The following is a 20,701-nucleotide window of genomic DNA, read 5'->3' as shown; positions in this document are numbered from 1 at the left end:
TAAGACGGATATATCTCAAATATCTTCTCCCCCTTTTTCATATTGAGTTTACAATTCGTCTCTAAACTTCAAATACTCTCTCCCTCTTTGTCAAACACCGAAAATATATATAAAAAAAATATGAGGACTGACAAACACCTCCCCCTTAAACCCATATCATAATCCACAAAAAGAAGTAAGATATGATAGAACTCAAGCAATGTCATATACATAGCATGAAAAAGATATCATAGGAGTACAAAACGCATGAAAATAAACATAATGTCTAAAGTAGCAACCATCCAGGACAGGCAATCAACATCGTATCTAGAACAAAGTAGCACAATCAACAATCAATCACATAATCAAAATCAACTCGCATCCTCATCATGAGGAGCAGTGTCATCAGCAACAGGATAAGAGAATCCCTGAGGGGGCACGCCGCTGCCTGAAGATGGATCGTCTGTAGAAGGCTGAGGTGGTGGGTGGCTGGCCATCCATCCCATAAACGCCTGATGAGTAGCCAGCTGATGTCTCTGTAGGGTCTCGAAGCGCTGATCAATCTGGAGGCGCAGGCCATCGAACTCTGCAGCCACCATCTCCTCGTGGCGGTCAAACCGGCTCTCCAGCTCAGCGATCTGCCAGCGCAGATCTGGATCCTCCTCGCCATATGCAGCAGCAGCAGGAGGACGAGCAACCTGTCGTGGAAGTGGTAGCTCACCCAGTGCCCTCCCATCCTTCCACCTAACCGTCCCATCCTGACTTAGGATTCCGGACTTGGAAAACGCACGTTTCCCAAGTCGACAATCCTGCCTGACCATCTTCACTATCCTCCCCCTAGAGACGTCAATACCCATGGACTCGAGCCAATCAGTAATTATATGCCCAAAAGGCATATAGATGTTGTCGCCGCTCGGTTCGCTATGGGAAATGATAGACATATAGACACTCGACATAATATCAAAATCTAGACGTCGACGTAACCCATAAAGCATCAGACAGTGATATGGTCGAATTTCTGCCAACGGTTTAGAGGTGATAGGTAGAAGACATTGTGTGACAATTTTGAAAAGAATGTAGTCAGGAGCAGAAAGTCTAAGGGCTGCAAATGTAGGAAAGTCGTCATCTAACTCATCTAAACCATCCAGTCTCGGATGACCAAAGAAGTACTCATAGATTGAGTCAGAAGAGACATTAAGAGGATGAGGTACGGGTTCAGGCAAAACAGGATAGATGGAGAACACCGTCCCCGAACACAAACGACAACCTAAATACCCAAAGAAGGCAATTATGTCGAGATCAATGTTTTGCTTAGCCACTCTTGTTCTATAACTACCATCAGGAGTCTGATGAAGATTATTATAGAATTCCGAGACTAAGTCAAGGTTGATGTCTCTCTCCAAATATACCAAGGTGTCAAGTTTGTAGTAGGCGATAGTTTCGGTTATGGACGGACAAAATTCGTTCATGTACTTCTTATCAACCGACCTACACGGGAGCAACTTGAAAGTCCTGTCCTTAAAGTTTTTCTCAAACTGTTGGTTCGGGAATCTCCCCGAACTGGATGGTTGAGGTCGGGAAGAGGTAGGAACCTTAGATTTGGACTTATCCGACTTAGAGGTACCCTCCCCTGCAGATTTCTTCCTAAGGATGGGAAATGGGACATGACCGGGGTACACATGGGAGCACAAGACCACAACAGATGAGTACCGACCCAGAAACGCAAATGCAGTGAGAACTAAATTAATGCTAAGGATGAATGGAATGGGAAGAGGAAGTTACCTTGGAGGCATTACTTCGTTCGTCGGAGAAAGAACCGAGGGTCGGCCGGCGCTGGGAAGAAGAAACGAGAGAAGCGGAGAGGTAGGGTTCGCGTGAGACGCCAAAGAGTGGGAGGTTTTAAGAGGGTAGGTGACCAACCCGATCGGACGGCCGTCCGATCAGGAGAAGGATTGAACGATCAGATCCTTGGATCGGAGATAGCGGATCGGTCCCTGGACCGATCAGGCATCCTTCAGATCGGTCCCGGGACCGTTCAAAACGCGAACAAACCTATCGGAATTTCCTGATCGGTCCAGCGACCGATCAGTGTCTGATACTTCAGACTTCTGATATCTGAAACTCGTATCAAAAGTCCTAAATTTTGTTCCAACAACTTCCTAGGATCCTAGAAGCCCATAGATTATAGTTAGTGATATCAGATGGATAATTCCTAATGATTTGCTCTCAAGAATTGAACTCATTCAAGGCTTAGAAATTCAAAATTTAAACCTTCTCGATTCTTAGCTTCAAAATCAGTGAATCTCCACAAACTTAGGAAATTGCTGAAACTACAATCTGTAGTGAAGCAAAGTCCCAAAACTGACATAGGCTACCTATAACCTATTCCAAAATTCGTCCTCTCTATGATTAGTTTCAAGTTTGTCAAAATAAGTCTTAGTTCCTAATACTTCTTTATCAACTTGTCCTAACATCAATCAAAGTCATGAAATGTATCAAGCAAAAAGTATCAACCAAACACATTAACTATGTTAGACAATTTCTAGACAAAAGTCCAACCAAGATTCCTTGGTTGGAATGTATGAGTAAGATCTAGGAACCAAATACACATGAATTGTGTAATGGTGTTCCCCAAACTCAATTAATGTCTCTTCAACCTAATTATTCAAGGGATGCATGATACATTTTGAATAATTTGGTTGATCCTAGCATCTCACCCCATTTCTAGCAAACAAAAACATTTTGTTAAACCTTATAGTGTATGTGAGATGTTCCCAAGTTGCCCAAATTTTTGTCCCAATTACTCTTGTCATTTTAATAGTCCTTATTGATCATGGTGAAACTCTAATGACCTAAGGAGCCAAACACATTCCCAACTCCCTCCTTAAATGACTAAATTCATTTCCGGAAGGGTTTGGTGAAAATATCAGCTAGGTTTGACTTTGACTCAACATATGTGAGTGCAATGTCTCCCTAGCTACATGATCTCTAATGAAGTGATGACGCACTTCAATGTGTTTTGTCCTTGAATGATGGACTGGATTTTTAGTTAGGTTAATCGTGCTAATGTTATCACATAGCACTTGTACACCCTTGTAAGAAAATCCATAATCCTCTAAGGTGTGTATCATCCACAACAATTGCGATACACTCTCTCCCATGGCAATATATTCAGCCTCGGTCGTGGAGAGAGCAACACAATGTTGCTTCCGACTTGACCAACTAACTAAAGATGACCCTAAAAATTGGCAACCCCCACTCGTACTTTTCCGATCCAATTTGCACCCAGCATAATCGGAATCGGTATAACCTATCAAGTCAAAAGACTCGGTACGAGGATACCAAAGACCTACTCTTATTGTGCCCTTAAGATATCTCAAAATTCTTTTAACTGCAATTAAATGAGATTCCTTTGCACAGACTTGATACCTAGCGCACATGCCCACAGCAAAAAGTATATCGGGTCTACTGGCTGTGAGATATAGAAGACTACCGATCATGCTTCTATATTGCGTTAGATCAACTGGTTTTCCACTCTCATCATTGTCAAGGCGAGTGTTTGTCGCCATTGGAGTGGACACTTCCTTAGAGTCACTCATATTGAATTTTCTGAGCATCTCTTGAGTGTATTTTGCTTGATGGACATAAATACCATCTCTAGTTTGTTTGATTTCGAGTCCAAGGAAGAAAGTCAATTCTCCCACTAGACTCATCTCAAACTCACTCTCCATGTGAGTGATGAACTCATTTAAATAGCCCTTGTTGTTTGAGCCACAAATTATGTCATCGACATATACTTGGGCTACAAAAATATTTTCACCATCTCTACGTAGAAATAGTGTTGGGTCTATTTGTCCTCTAACAAAGCCCTTCTCTAGTAGGTATGTTGACAACCTTTCGTACCAAGCTCGTGGTGCTTGTTTAAGCCCATAAAGTGCTTTCTTGAGCTTGTACACGTGATTTGGAGATTCGGTATTCACAAATCCCGGTGGTTGTTCAACATAAACTTCTTCCTTAATGAGACCATTTAAGAAGGCCGATTTTACATCCATTTGATAGAGCTTGAAACCTCTATGTGCAGCAAAAGCTAGCATTAAGCGAATGGACTCTAATCGGGCCACTGGAGCATATGTCTCATCATAATCAAGGCCTTCAACTTGACTATAGCCCTTGGCTACAAGTCTTGCCTTGTTTCTAACTACCTCTCCCTTTTGGTTCAATTTGTTCTTGAAGACCCATTTGGTTCCAATAATGGTGGTCTTCTTAGGTCTGGGAACCAAGTCCCATACTTGGCTCCTTTCAAATTGACCTAATTCGTCTTGCATAGCTATGATCCACTCAGGATCATGCAATGCCTCATCAATTAATCTAGGTTCAATTTCCGAGATCAAAGCGACCTCATTGGACTCATTTCTAAAGAATGACCTAGTCCTAACCCCTTGATGGATGTCTCCCACAATCTGGTCTTGGGGGTGACTAGTGTCTAACCTAGACTGCCTTGGTGCTGATGGTGCCTCATGAGTGGTCTCACTTGGCACAGACAAGGACTCAATATCAGGCAATGGATCCACCTGAGTTCTTTGTTGTCCTTGCTCATCATTATCAGAGTCAATTTCGACTCTTTCGATGTTTTGGTCATTCAAACTTAGCCTTCTAAGTTCGAATTGAATTTGTTCTACATCCCTTGATTGATCATTTAAATTAGGGATTTCTTCAAAAGCTACATCAGAGGACTCTTCAATCAATTTAGTCCTACTGTTGTAGACTCGATAGGCTTTGCTGGTGAGTGAATACCCGACCAGTATCCCTTCATCAGCCTTAGCCGTGAACTTCCCAAGATGATCCTTTGTGTTCAAGATAAACACCTTACAACCAAACACCCTAAGATGTTTAATTGTAGGTGGTTTCCCAAACCAAAGTTCATGAGGGGTCTTTCCTAAAAATCTGTGTATTAGGACTCGATTTTGCACATAGCAAGCTGTACTCACCCATAAGTAGCTCGGCAAAGAGTACTCATTGAGCATGCTTCGTGCAGCCTCTTGGGACTCGGTTCTTTCTCTCCACAACCCCATTTTTTTGTGGGGACCTTGGAGTAGAGAACTCCTGTCTATAACCCTTCTCTTGACAAAACTCTAAAAACCTATGGTTTTGGAATTCACCACCATGATCACTCCTAATGGTTTTAATTGTGGTTGATTTTTCATTTTCCGTTCTTCTACAAAAAGAAATGAAAATATCTATGGTTTGGTCCTTATGTTTCAAAAAGAAGGTCCAAGTATATCTAGTGAAATCATCAATAATCACAAGACAATATCTACTTCCATTCAAAGATATTACACTACTGCAATCAAATAGGTCCATGTGCAATAAGTCTAACGGAGTAGAAGTACTTACAATGCTTTTACCTTTATGAACCGCTTTTGTTTGCTTACCCTTTTGACATGCATCACATAGTTTGTTCTTTTGATTTTTGATGCTTGGTAAGCCTCGCACTAATCCTTTGTTTGCTAGCTTCCGGATGTTCTTCATGTTTACATGTGCCAACCTTCTATGCCATAGCCAAGACTCTTCTTCTTTCGACATGAAACACTTAATCAAAGCATTAGTAGCACTTTTAAATGATACTTGATAAATATTGTCTACCCTTGTGCCTACTAGTACTGTGTCAAGTGTGTCAATGTTTTTAACCAAACATTGACTTGAATGAAATTCAATTGTGTAACCCGTATCACACAATTGACTGACACTTAGGAGATTAAAAGTCATTCCCTTGACTAGAAGGACATTCTTGATATGAAGACATTCGGATATATGAATGTCTCCAACTCCTATTACCTTAAGACTACCATTGTTACCAAAAGACACATTACCTCTACTTTTGTTTTGAAGAGAAGCAAATAGAGATTTGTCCCCGGTCATGTGCTTGGAGCATCCACTATCAACAAACCAAGTTGATAGGTGCTCCCCCTCGATCAATGCCTACAAGATACGAAAGATAGATGTTTTAGGTACCCAAATCTTGGGACCTAATGCATCTACAAGAAGTGACCTAGGAACCCATGCTTTGGTCATACCCTTCCTAGTTCCATGAACCCTAGAATCATTTGATCTATGGTATTGGGTCCTAGACACTAATGAGATAAAACTCGATTCTTTGGGTTGATAACCTATCCCGGCTTTGTTGTAGACTGCCCTTTGGGCATTTAAGATCATGTCTAATGTCTTAGAGCTAGTTGAGAATTTCTCAAGCATTTTCTTGAGCTTCTCAACCTCACTCTTCAAAGCCTTGTTCTCATCTTCAAGAAGCTCTAGATGAAGGTCATCAACCTCATCTTCCCTAAGAGCCTTTAGCATTTCTACTTCTTCTTTTAACAATTTATTTTCTGTTTTCGACTTTTTAAGTAATGTAGATAAATGAGTAATAGTCTTATAACATTTTTCTACATGAGAAGAGGTTACCTCTTCACCATCCGAGGATGATGAGGCCGCGTTTGAAGCATCACTTGAGTTGCCATCGCTTCCGGAGTCCTCCCTTGCCATGAGTGCTAAATGGCGAGTGCTCTTCTCCTTCTTCTCTTCTTCCTCGGATGAGCTTGAAGATGACTCATCCCAAGTGGCCTTAAGGGCCTTCTTCTTTTTGCTTCTTTCTTCTTTCTTCTTGGCTCGTTCTTCCTTCTTCTTGGCTCGTTCTTCCTTCTTGAGCTTAGGACACTCACTTCGGTAGTGCCCTTTCTTACTACATTCATAGCACGTAACGTTAGATTTATCAATGTTCGGATCATTAGGTTTACCTTTGTATCTTCGGCTTCTTCTCATGATCCTCCTCACGAAATTCGCCATTTCGCTTGATGACGATGATTCGCCTTCGTCATCGGACTCGGAGGAAGAGGTGGATGAGGAGATCTCCTTTTCTTTCTTCTTTTCCTTCTTCCTTCTCCCATCCTTGCTCCTTTCTCCTGCAACAAGAGCAATACCTTTCTCCTTTTGGCCTTTGTTAGCAAGTTCATGTAATTCCATTTCACAGAAAAATTCATCTAACTTGACAATTGAAAGATCCTTGGATACCTTGTAGGCATCTACCATAGATGACCACAAGGCATTCCTAGGAAAAGCTTTAAGTGCATACCTTACAAGATCGCGGTTTTCTACATGTTCATCTATGGAATGGAGACCGTTAATGATCTCTTTAAACCTACCATGAAGTTCACTTACATTCTCATTTTCCTTCATGGTGAGGTTCTGGAGTTGGTTGAGGAACAAGTCTCTCTTGGCAATTCGAGAGTCCCGAGTCCCTTCTTGAAGCTCAATGAGCTTGTTCCATAGATCTCTTGCACTAGTAAAAGGACCTACCTTGACTAGTTGGTCCTTGGCGATTCCACATTGCAAGGTGACCATGGCCTTGGCATCGGCTTGTGCTTTGCGGAGTTGTTCGGTAGACCACCTTGACGATTCGAGCTCCTTACCTTCCTCATCTCTTGGTGGTGTGTAGCCTTCCTTGACTGAGAACCACATGGCAATGTCCGTCTTTAGGTAATACTCCATGCGTCCCTTCCAGTACTGGAAATCTGCCCCTTCAAAGTAAGGTGGTCGATTTGTGCTAAAACCTTCCCTCATGGCCATCTCTTTGCTCTTAGGTTGTTAAGCCGGATGAAGAGCTCCAAGCTCTGATACCACTTGTTAGGATCTTGGATGGCTAGAGGGGGGTGAATAGCCTCTTCAAAAGCTAAAACTTAAAGATAAAACTCACACGAGTGGTTAGCGCAGCGGAAAACAAGTTAAGAACAGAATAAGAATAAGAGAAGAAACAAAGCAAACCACAGTGACTCAAGTGTTTACGAGGTTTGGGGATAACTTGCCCCTACTCCTCGGTGTCCGTAAGGTGGACAAGCCGATCTTCGGTAGATCAACCCCGGTGAACACCCGGCTCTGAACTTTCTCCTTCTCGGTGGAGTGACCTCTCAACAAAATCTCAACAGGTATGTAGAATATAGCACAAGACTTACTGAGCTTGGTGACTTAGGAGAATGAAAATTAAGCTTACAGTCACGCGAAGGTCAGTGAAACAGAGAGCAAGTCGAGACAGCCGCTTCTCAGCCCCGAGCGTCAAAGCTTTTGCACCGATCGACAGAGAGTTTTGTTTTTCTTTCTTCCCCAAAGAAAAACTTCTCTTAACCCTCTCTTCAACCAGCCTTTTATGTCTCTGCCATCTCTGCCTTTCGCCCGCAACGGATCCCTGCCAAACTGCAGCAAATCTCTGCATCCAGCCATAGCATCGCCAATCACGCTTCTTTCTCATCTGATCATCTGAGCTCACACCAATGGAATTCTGGTCTTCACTGGTGTCTCTGAGCTCCACCCAATCACCATGAGTTGAGCTGATCGATGCCCGATCACCGCCAGATCGCAGCCACGACTTTGCTGCTTTAACAGGTTTACAGTGGAACATAGCAAAAGTCTCTCTGGTATCCTCTATTAATGAAGCTCAATTTGAAATCAACCAATTGCAAATTACCAGTAACCTGCACCTCAAAATCTTGCAGCAGATGGTTAGAAATATTTAGGCAAAAGCAACTTTGAATCAGAAAGAATCAGAGAAAGTGCATGCAAAACAGACTATAGTATGGATCAGTCGGCAGACCGATCCATACGTTCAAATCTCTTTTTCGATCGTTACTGATCTCTGCGGACCGATCAGAACTAACCTGATCGGTCCTCGGACCGATCAGGTGTCGCACGACAAGCCTGATCGGTCTCCGGACCGATCATCATCAATCGACCGGTCCCGAGACCGGTCAGTATCGATACAATAGCGCAGTATGCTACTGAGTTCTCATGCTCACGATCGGTCGGCGGACCGATCAAGAATAACACAAGATGCTATCGAGTGTTTACCGATCGGTCCGTAGATCGATCGAGGCACACTTAGTCACCTGGATCGGTCCGCCGACCGATCACCTGTGCCACTTAGCATCGGATCGGTTCACCGATCCAAGGCTGTGATTTAAGAGGCAAGCTTCCAAGCTTGCTACCCTTAATCTTGACAGTTAGAGACCGAGCTACCGAGCTCTTCTCCGACTATACATGCCAAGTTTCCATACTTGACTTCCCAATACCGGATGTCCGATCACCCTTGATCCATCCGGATTTTGCCCGGCTTCACTCACCAGGACTTTCCAATTGCCTGGCTTCCCTCACCAGGACTTTCCAATTGCCTGGCTTCACTCACCAGGACTTCTCCAATTGCCTGGCTTCACTCACCAGGACTTCCCAATTGCCTGGCTTCCCTCACCAGGACTTTTCCAATTGCCTGGCTTCACTCACCAGGACTTCTCCAATTGCCTGGCTTCACTCACCAGGACTTCTCCCGTGCCAAGCTCCTTGCTCGGACTTTTCCCAATCAGATTAATCAGGTCAACCAAGTCAACCCTGATTTGTCTGAGTTAATTCAATATCTGATTGAAACTTAAATCAGTGTCAACATCAAAATAACATCCAGGTCAGACTGTATCAACAATAAGGTTACCAATCGATTGGACTAGCCAACTGCACAATCGACTAGGAACAAACAGAATGCTTCCACTCGCTTAACCCATGTGGTTTAGTCGACTGATCTATGTTTGGGCAGTCAATTGCAATTGAGCTATTAGATTGTAACAGTCAAATTCTACAAAGGCTAATCGACTAGTAAGTATGACAGTCGACTGGTGGCGGAAACACAGCTTGGGTGTTTCCTCCTAAGCTCTATATAATGGAGCTCTGGGTGGTAGTCTTAGGTGATGAAAATAAACTTGGTTAAAACCTATTAGAGTCTCCAAAGCTTTCAATGTGATCCTTGTGTATGATCAAGAGATTATGGCGAGGTTTCTCCAACAAGAAGGAGGATTGAGATAGTCAGAATTCTCGGGACTAATTCACCGAGGGATTGAGAGATCGTCCATCTCACAGACATGTCATGGAATAGGAACTTCATCTCTGAATCACGTTAAATCAACGTGTTAGGGGTTTGATTGTTTTCTTTCTTGTTTTTAGTATTAGCTTTGTATTTGTATTAGTTATGTATTTCCGTTGTGCACTAACGAATACTCAGGAAGCGAATGATTTGGGTGACCGTCTATTCACTCTCCCTCTAGTCAGTGATCAAGGTCCCAACACATACAAGTTGACTCAAGCCTATTTGAGGCACTGGGCAAAAAATAAAAAGACCTTTAACATTGTTTAAAAAAAAATTCCTCCCCTTTTTCATTCCAATTTGGGATGGGTTAAAAAAAACTTGAACAAATTAAAATATTAATTTTTTAAAATAAATTTTATATAAAATTTATTTTTCTGAGATGTAAAATTATTAATTAAATTTTCATATAATAATGAATTTTTAGGAGATAATAAGTGTACAATTCACTTAGTAAAAAATAAGTACATTTAGAATTATTTAAAAATGAAGGAAGTTAAAAATATGTCTAATTATTTAATTAAGACTGAGAGAATATAGCCCTTACAACAAAAATAATATTGAGGAAAAAAACACAATGGAACGGGACAACAATATAAAGAATAATGCTCCCGTCCTCAACTCATCATCATCCATGAAGCACAAAAAAGCAAATAAATAAAAAATATATGTACAAATGATAAAACTCAATATAATTCCTAGAAAATGAAGATTGTAGCAAGATCAAATAGATCATTATCATTTATCAAGAATAAAAAAAACTATATTTTTCATCATTTAGATCAGAACAATTGTAAATGATAAAATGGACACATAGGAGAAATTGAAAATTTTATTACTATAATACATCTAGATAAAAGTTAAACTTAATTTCTATCAAGGAAGTGAAATAGTAGAGTTTTCTAACTCACTATTGTTTAAAAATAATAAATCCTCAATTTTGATCGAACATATACAAACGAATGCATCAGCATTTAAACTTAATCAAGCAAGGAGCATAGTAGTATCAACCAGATCAGCATGATAACGTTAGGTGCAATTTTTCTTCTCCAATCTCAACGAGCGAGAGAAGCATAGAAATGGTGAGTTGGAAAAGGAGAAGAGAGGAACTAAAAAAAATCTAACATTTTTATTTTACATTGTATGGATAAAAAAATTTTAATTCATGTTTTTGCTGATCAAGGGTGAAAGCGTTACCAATGAAGGAGAAACATAATGAGAGAAGACTAGGGTTGAGAGATATTGAAGAGAAATATATTATATCTTATAAAATAACATACATAATTTCAAAAAAAGTTTAAAAAAATAGCCTCTTTATGACGCTATCCGTGGGAACCATAATGAGATTTTTATGAAATTTAAATCTTTGACCATGAGATCTTACAGATTTAGAATTTACGATTCAACGATTCAGAACTGTCAGTTCGACAGTTCTTATCATATAAGACGGTTATGATTCTTTGTTTGAAACTACTGATTCCTGGTTTGTACATGGTTTGTCATAATTCACCATGATTCGTCACAATTAAGATTATTATATTATTTTTAAAAAATATATATATTTACTAAATTATTTATCGAAATGAAATGTAACTTGGACTTATTAAGAATAATTATATATAGTGACAAATATTAATTAGTTATTAAATAATTAATTAATATGTAATAAATAATTATAAATTAATAAATAAATATACGTTTTTTTAATTATTAAAAAAATATAACAAAGAAACTCATTATTAAACAATTAATTAACATATGAAATCATTAATAACTATAATGTAGTTGGTTAAGATGTTTATTTTTAATCTGAAAGACCCTACTTTGAAATTTGAATGTATGTACCAATAAATTATTCTTTTAATATATATATATATATATATATATATATATATATATATATATATATATATATATATATATATTAAAAAAGTAGAAATTAAAAAATAATAATAATTTGGGCCTTGTCGAGCAGTTCTGGCTAGAATTGCCCCGTTGTCCCGATTACAGACCCAAGTATGATCCAATTTAAACTCAGCTCGAGTCAGATCTATGACGGAGTGTATAAAGAGTCTCATGCACTTACTATTGTACCGAGAAAATAATAATAATAATAATAATACTCTTAGGCACCGTTTGGTAGGGGTAATAGGATTAGGATTATGTTTTCAAAAAATTATTATTATGTCGTTTGGTAGGGTTGATTAGGGGTAGGATTAGGGTTGATTAGGAGTAGAATTCACAATACCAAAGTGATTATTAATCCTACCCTCAACTAATCAACCCAATCCTAATTCTATCACTCCTATCAAACGAAGCCTTGGCGTTTGGTTATTTCATAGGAATGAGAATGAGAATCATAGTATTATGGAATAGGAATGAGTATGAGCATGGATATCATTTTTAAAAATAATATTTGGTTAGTTGAATATTTTATATCGGAATAAACTAATTTTTTTTTTACCTTTATAGGAAACTAAGAAAAGATTAGATGGGAGAGAAAGTGATAGAAGAGAGCATGGTGAGAGAGGATGAGGAGAGAGAAAATATGCTGAGAGAGAAAGTGTAATGAGAAAAAATGATGAGAGTGTGTGATGGGAGAGATTGAAGAGAGAGAAAATATGATGAGAGAGAAAGTGTGATGAGAAAAATGACAAATGATATTGTGATGGGAGAGAAAGCATGATGAGAGAGGATAAGGAGAGAGAAAGTGTGATGGGAGAAAATGAGGAGAGAGTGTATGATGGGAGAGAGGATGAGGAGAGAGAAAATATGTTAGAGAAAATGTGATGGGAGAGAATGAAGAGAGAGAAAGTGTGATACGAGAAAATGAGTAGAGAGTGTGTGATGGGAGAGATTGAGAAAAGAGAAAATATGATGAGAAAGAAAGTGGGATAAGAAAAAATAACGAAAGATAATGTGATGGGAGAGAAAACATGGTGGAGGATGAGGAGAGAGAAAGTGTGATGATAGAGAAAGTGTGATAGGAGAAAATAAAAAGTGAGAGTACGATGGGAGAGATTGAGGAGAGAGGAAGTGTGATGATGGAATAAGGAGAGAGAAAGTATGATGAGAGAGAATAAAGAGAAAGAAAGTGATATAAAAAAAATAAACAAATATATTAAGAATATTTTCTTTCAAAACTTATTTTCCATTCTCATTCCCATAAAACCCCAAGGAAAGTAGTGAGTTTCATCAATACCTAAATTTTTAGATTTCATTCTAAAATTTTAATTCTATTTTCACTAACCCAACACAATGTTTAAGAATAAATATATTCCTTTATTTATAAACCCTTACATCAAACATCACCTTAATATTTTTGAGTTTGTTTTCATGTTTTGTTTCTAGATTTAACTTCTTTAAAGTCATCATGTATTTTTGACCAAAAGTTATTAAGCACTTTTTGTTAGATCTCTTCAAAGTTAACATTCACGTACTCTTGCTAATTCCTTGAATCCACACTTAAAAAAAAATGTATTAGTGTACCTTTGATAATCCCTTAAATATATTTGTGTTATGTTTTTATATTTAGATTTCTTTAAAATCATTAATACATTTAATCAATGACTATCAAACACTTTTTGATAAAAAAAAAAGGTTAAATGACGAAAAATGTTTGATGACCTTAATGTCAAGGGACTACCAAATGTGCAAAGGTGCAAGTTTACAAATCCGAGTTTTTTTTTAAAAAAAATTCATTAGGCACTTTTGCTCAAAAGTGACCAAAGGGTACTTTATCACCCTAAAGTGCTTCAAATTTAAAGAAAAAAAAAACTCAAAGGTCACCAAGAAGTAATCTTTAGAGTCCTAAAGATTCAAAATTTAAAAATAAAAATATGAAAAGGCTCGGGAGCACTAAAAATGTAACTTTATTCATAGCAAAAATATTTGATAACCTGAATAACTCTAAATTAAGGCTACGTTTGGTATGACGTAATGTAATCCAGTTTGTAATGTAATCAATCTTGTAATGTAATGTAATGTAATGTAATCAGTATTACATTACTAAGTTTGGTAAAATAATTATATACTATGCATGTAATCTTTGATTACAAGGATGATTGCATTCTCTTGTTTGGTGTACATTATTTTTGATGGGAATGTAATTCACATTATTATAAAATGACAAAAATAACCTTATAACAGAATTTAAATAATTTTATTCTTCCTCTCAATTAAATCAAATTTAATCCGACTAAATTAAATAATATCTTAAAATGTTTTTGTCTCTCAAAATGCTTTTTTAGTCCTGTTATAATATCTTAGCCGGCTATTATCCGATGGAAATCCATTATCAATCACACGTTCATCACACAAAATGGCAAGATCTCAATGTTATGGTCTTGACAGTTCTTGAGGTAGAAATGGTGTGTACCTTGCAACTACACACCAATGCTATGAACGTTAATTAAATTATAATAAGATATCTCGATTGATAAATAAATTGGTCATGTACCTTGCAACTACATCACACTTTACAACAGGGGCCAAAGACTGAAAGGAATCAACTGTGTTGGTGCAACCTTAGGTCAAGGTTGACCTGGTTGACCCGGCTCGAGTTGACGTGACTCAAGTTGTATTTTGATGTTTGACTTGGGAAGATTGTCGGTGCAACCTTAGGTCAAGGTTGACCTAGTTGAGTTGCATGTTGATGTTTGACACTCGTGAGAGAATTCTATTCTTGATATGGGACAAGAATAGATGTTTGGGAGATTATTGGTGCAACCGTAGGTCAAGGTTGACCTGGTTGACCTGATTCGGGAAAAAGTCCAAGTATGGAGACTTGGCAACGGAAAAGTCCAAGCAGGGAGCCTGGCACTGGAAAAGTCCAAGTATGGAGACTTGGCACTGGAAAAGTCCAAGCAGGGAGCTTGGCACGCGAAAAGTCCAAGTATGGAGACTTGGCACGGGAAAAGTCCAAGTATGGAGACTTGGCACTGGAAAAGTCCAAGTATGGAGACTTGGCACGGAGAAGTCCAAGCAGTGAGCTTGGCACGAGGAAAAGTCCTAACTGGGATGTTAGGCAATGAGAAAGTCCCACAGGTAAGGCAAGGAAAAGTCCTAACTGGATGTTAGGTAATGAGAAAGTCCTAACTGGATGTTAGGCGTGGAAAGTCCCGTGAGTGAAGCCAGGGGAAAGTCCTAATCGGGATGTTAGGCGGTTGGAAAGTCCCGTGAGTGAAACCAGCAAGGAAAATCCAGATGGATCGTGGATGATCTTCTGGTGTTGGAAAATCCGGATGGATCGGGGATGATCGGACTTCGGTGTTGGAAAATCCAGATGGATCAGGGATGATCGGACTTCTGGTGTTGGAAAGTCCAAGTAGGTCAAAGGGATTGACCGGACACTTGGTGGGGAGTCTTAGCAGGTCAAGGGAGTGACCAGATGCTAAGCATGATGAACCAATAGGTCAAGGTTGACCGGATATTGGTTTGGACTTGGTTTGGGCAAAAACCAAGCTCTGGATCGGTCTCCAGATCGATCCGGTGATACTCAGAGTTTCCGATCGGTCTTGTGACCGATCGATTCCACCGAGCATATCAGGAGTTCTGATCGGTCCACGCACCGATCGTGCAACGATCGAAGCGGAGAAAGAAGCTCCTGATCGGTCCGGTGACCGATCAGTGTATGCCGATCGGTCTCCACGGTCGATCAAGAGACGAAAAGCGATTCTGCGTGAGAGAGCTGAGAGCTGGATCGTCCGGGACCGATCAGATAGAGCTCGATCGGTCCGCACCGATCGAGATTGATCGCGACACCGATCGGTCCGGGACCGATCGGTGTCAATGAGGGTTCATACGCTTAGGCTGATCGGCCCGGTGACCGATCCAGTTCCGCTGCGACGCAACGGCTAGTTTCTTCACTGCTTCTTCTTCGCAGTATAAAAGGAGGGCATCTTCCGTGCGACAACTCTTCTTCCTCCTTCCTGTTTGCTGTGCTTGAGTTTTGTTGAGCTCGTCCAAAGCTTCGCGTGAGCTTCCCCGACTGGAACAGCTGCTGCTGCTGCTTCATCCGGACTCCAGTCGACGAGAAAGCAAGATTGGTAGAGTGCTTGTGTATTCTTATTGTATTTCTTGCTTACTCTTTGTTTTTGTACTCTTTGTTTGCTGTTGCAAACGTTTGTGGCGAGGTTTCTCCACCCACAAGGAGTATATTGTATTAGCCGGTTCTCCGGGGACTCATCCACCGACGGATTGACTGGACTCGTCCACCTTACGGACACGCCGAGGAGTAGGAGCCCTAAACTCCGAACCTCGTTACATCCTCGTGTTAAGGTTTGGTTTTCTTCTCTTTCGTTTCTTTGTATTTTCCGCTGCGCTAACGAATTGTAGGAAGAAACGCGAGAGATTTGAGGTCGGCTATTCACACCCCCCTCTCTAGCCGTACGAAGGATCCTAACAAACTGGAGTAGTGACTGCAAATGCTTTAGCTTCCAGATTTCATCAGAATTGCTGAGCTACGACAGCTTGTCAGAACTTTGAAAGGATACAAATTACACATATGTAAATTCTACCAATTGTTAATAGGAACAAAAAAAAGAAAATTCTACCAATTGTTAACAGGAACAAACAAGAAAGATATTTGGTCCAGTAAGTGAAAATATCAGTCCAGTATACTGACTAATACTAGAGAAAATGACATTAAATTTTTCAGGTCAGACCAGCATCGTACCATGACGGAAACAAATTGGATCGTTGTTACAAATACATCTAACATGAGAAACATAGCAGCCGCGTCTACATATGCTATACAATACGTTTTCTATACAATACGTTTTCTGACTTGATGCATGCACGAGCTGCTAAATTCCCTGCAAAATATCAGAATCATATACATGATTCTGCACCACCTTTTCAAAATCTGTAGCAACATGTCCAACAATACCATACCATGTTTTGGAAGCTCCACAATGATGGTAACTAACACTGGAAAAATAAACCAGAGCATAGGATAAGTCAATGAACTATTTGATTTAACAAGAAACAACAAAACTAGCAAGGATAGCATAATTCTGCTACCTATACAAATAATGAATTCCAAGAATGAACACATATATATAGTTTTTAAACAAGATCAAATTAAATCAAACTAAATTTAATCACAGGAACAAAATCAAACTAAACTAAATCAAATCAAATTTTAATAAATCGAACAAAATTAACCACCAAGTTTGCATTAAAAACAAAGTTTAACCACCAAATTCTCTAGGAAATTACAAGTTTAACTTGTCCAAAGAAATGACAACAAAACCTACAAGTCTATGCCTCAAATATCTCCATTCAATAATACTTTCACAAAAACTTCTTTCTCATCATCTGGTATGGTAAAGAAAATATCTGTAGTCTCACGATCACAACCAATTTTTCTTGTCGCTTTGTGTCGCTCCAACATGCTAAGCCCAGGTAACTTTGTTAAAACCTCATTGATTTTCATTCTTTTTTCAGTGCCTTCATCATATTCCAATGCTTTACTTAATCGGTTACTTGCATTGTTAAGTTCTTCCCCAAGAATAGCTGTCGCCTCTCTAATAACTTGAGACAAATCTTTAGTGCTCTCGGTCTTTCTCCTTTTTGGCTTAGAATTCTCTTCGTTTGATCCAAAATTGAAATCTTGGCCATATGAAGCATAATCCCCATCAATGCCTATACTTTCATCATTATCAACTGCAACTTTGTCTATTTCTTCCACAATATTAGCAGGAACTTGAGCATCTTTCCCAGATGCACGGTCTCCACCAAAGATGACAGAAAGTTCCTCATAGTAAGCCAATGACTTGTATCTAAATTGTTCTGCATCTCCATGAGTCTATAAAATAAAATTTATATTACTAACTAAACAAAGTAAAATAAAAATAAACCATTTTAATAATAAAATAAATTACCTTAATATATTCATCCCACACGGAATTCTCAGCCGTAACAAGTTTTTTTTCTGAGTCCCAACCAAAACCACTGCTACCAACTCCATACAACATGTCATGCACAACATTGTGCAGCTTCTGGAAAGTTCTTAACCTTGATTCAATATGTGGTTTTGCCTTAATTCCATGTCCAGGCAAGCTAACCTCAAGCATTTGTTGTAGCTTTAATCCATGTCCTGGCCTAAAACCTTTCTCATTCTTGTTTCTAAGATCTCCAGCATTATTTAATTGCATCAATGCTTCAATAAGTGCAACATCTTCTATAGCAGACCATTGATGTTTGTTTTTTCCTGGTCTTTTTGGGTTGTAAGATTCTCCTGAAGGATTAGAAGCCATGTTCACCTATAGCACAAAAAATTACAGAAAAGACCTAAGAAAAAATAGAAATGATTGATGAGGAACTCAAAAAGAATATGCTCCTACTAATTACAGAAATCATTTCTGTAATTATTTCTGCAAGGATCCTTCTATTGGTTACTATTGTGTTTCTTAATGGGCTGATCAGGAAATGCAAGCTTGAAACATTGTAATTCAACATACTCAAAATAAGTTAAATGCATAATTAAAAATTGTAAGACATGCCACATGTAAATTACAAAGAAACAGAATAAGGACTATGGTCTTTGTCCATTTACAAAAATTTAATAATCCATAAGAATTACACAAATGATCTCATCTAGATCTTTTCCATTCATTAAACATGTCATTGGCCAAATTATCTCGCCAATCGCTAAATTCACTCGAAGTCTCAATGGTAACACCATGTTTTCACCAATGTCATCTACATCATTTGGTTGACTATCCAGCCTTCTCTCCAACCTTCTTTCTGCAAGATCCCCAGCCATTTCTCTCCTTATAAAATTGTGAAGAAGGCAATATGTCATAATAATTCGATTGTGAGTTTGGATCGGATAATAAGCTGGACTTCTAAGTATTGCCCAACGTATTTTCAGTAGGCCAAAGCATCTCTCTATCACGTTTCTAGCAGCCGAATGCTTCATATTGAAAAACTCTCGCGGGCTTCTAGGTACTCGACCTTCTTTCCACTCATTTAAATGATATCTTTGGCCCCTATATGGTGCTAAAAAACCTTCACAGTTTGTGTAACCGGCATCGACCAGGTAATAATATCCTATAAATTGAATAAATGTATTAAAATATATCACAAACTCAAAACACAGTAAAGTATTTAGGATATTTTGAAAAATTAATTAGCAAACCATGTGGGACTTTTAATCCATTTTTCCTTGTGATTGCATCTCGTAGTACTCTACTATCTGCTGCTGAACCTTCCCATCCAGACAACACATATGTAAATTGCATATCTTGGGAACAAGCAGCAAGCACATTAGTAGCAATTTCACCCTTTCTTGTCCGATATCTAGGTCTATCCTCTGTTGGTACTCTAACTTTAATATTTGTCCCATCTAAAGCTCCCAAATAATTCTAAAAGGAACAACAAGAAGAAAATGAGAAAAAAAAAAATCATAAATCATTACTTTAAAAACAAATATAATAATTACCTTAAACTATTTCCATCTCCAATCTATTGAGTCTGCTGCAATTGGCTCTGGATTTTTGAAAAGTACATTTTGTAGACGAATAACAGCACTCAAAAATAAGGAAATATGCCTACTTATTGTTTCACCAGACCTTTTAAATCGAAATTGTATAGTTCTATTCTTGACATGATGAGCTAGCAAATGTAATGATATTGCTACTTGCTCATCTACCTCCATAAATCTTGTTCCTTTCAGGCCGCCTTCACTTTCGAGCATACAACACAACTTTATAAAACTACTCATATTCATTCTTAGTTGTGCTATGCAAGTAGCGTCACTTTCATATGCTAAATTATATATCATCCCTCTCCTAGCAAAAACATCATTCACATATCGTTTTTTCAAGCAAAACGATCTATTACGCCTTTCCACTAAAATACAACACAATTGAAAAAACCAATTCACTATATTTAAGATCTCCAACCAATGCATTAACACAACAACTAGTTTCCTTTTTTTCATTATATTCCTGGTCTTTAAACTAAGACGAGTCATGGCTGCAAAAGAAAAAGATAAGCCATTTTAGAGGGTAAATAAAAGGCCCACTAGATATAGATTATATACAAAGCAGTAACCTAAAAACAATGGGAGTAATGGTTGTAAACTATTATTATATCTCTTGCACTAACAAAGTCCATTTTGGAGTATGGTATATATAGAAAATTACGAGAAAAGGATACGACATTTTATTTATACCTTGCAATGTTACCTATACCTAGATGGAGGTGGTGTCAGTGTCGATTCTTATGGAGGCGCTGCGATGAGTGCGCAAGGCGTGGGAGAGGAGGTGTTGATGTTGTCGCTGGAGGCGCTAGGATGAGTGCGCGAGATGAGGGATGTGCGAGGCAAGGTAGAGGTTATGTCGACACTGTTGCGAGCCGAGAGAGGGGTTCTGCCGAGTTGAGGGAGAGGTCTGTCGGCACCGTTGCGAGGCGAGGGAGAGGTTCTGCCGAGACGAAGGAGAGGTTCTGTCGGCGCCGTTGCGAGGCGAGGGAGAGGTTCTACCGAGGGCGAGGGAGAGTTGTGTCGGCGTCGTTGCGAGGCGAGGGAGAGGAGGGAGGGTTGTGTCGGCGCGAGGCGAGGGAGAGGAGGGAGGGTTGTGTCGCGAAGCGAGGGGAGAGGAGTTGTGTCGGCGATTTTGGGGAGAAATTGGTGAGATGAGATTAGGGCTAGATTTGGTATTAAAAAATTTTGAATTGTAATGTAATCAGATTACTTGCTGTTTGGTTTGTAATCCATATTATATTACATTACGAGTTTAGAATTATACCAAACAAATTAATTCA

The 20,701-nt window shown here is 39.1% G+C and overlaps 1 protein-coding gene across 1 annotated transcript; it reads right to left on the bottom strand.

The window, feature by feature from the left end:
• Nucleotides 1–17,198: 17,198 nt before the first annotated feature.
• LOC121991264 lies at nucleotides 17,199–18,698 on the bottom strand. Its single transcript, XM_042545273.1, has 3 exons — nucleotides 18,516–18,698; nucleotides 17,815–18,195; nucleotides 17,199–17,738 (listed from the first exon to the last, which is right to left on the bottom strand). The coding sequence occupies exons 1-3, from the start codon at nucleotides 18,696–18,698 to the stop codon at nucleotides 17,199–17,201; spliced, it is 1,104 nt and encodes a 367-aa protein (XP_042401207.1).
• Nucleotides 18,699–20,701: the final 2,003 nt, after the last annotated feature.

Source organism: Zingiber officinale, chromosome 6B, assembly GCF_018446385.1.
Source record: "Zingiber officinale cultivar Zhangliang chromosome 6B, Zo_v1.1, whole genome shotgun sequence".
Taxonomy (NCBI): Eukaryota; Viridiplantae; Streptophyta; class Magnoliopsida; order Zingiberales; family Zingiberaceae; genus Zingiber; species Zingiber officinale.
The sequence above is the reverse complement of the archived record's forward strand: the minus strand, read 5'-3'. Positions and strand labels throughout refer to the sequence as shown.

Bases quoted from the DNA above. Each gene is read 5' to 3' on its own strand.
- LOC121991264 (XM_042545273.1), bottom strand. From the start codon at position 18,698: ATGGCTGGGGATCTTGCAGAAAGAAGGTTGGAGAGAAGGCTGGATAGT. The intron at 18,196-18,515 runs GTAATTCTTATG...TTTGTGCTATAG, and splicing joins ATCTAGATGAGATCATTTGT to GTGAACATGGCTTCTAATCC. The intron at 17,739-17,814 runs GTAATTTATTTT...TTTATTTTATAG, and splicing joins TGTGGGATGAATATATTAAG to ACTCATGGAGATGCAGAACA.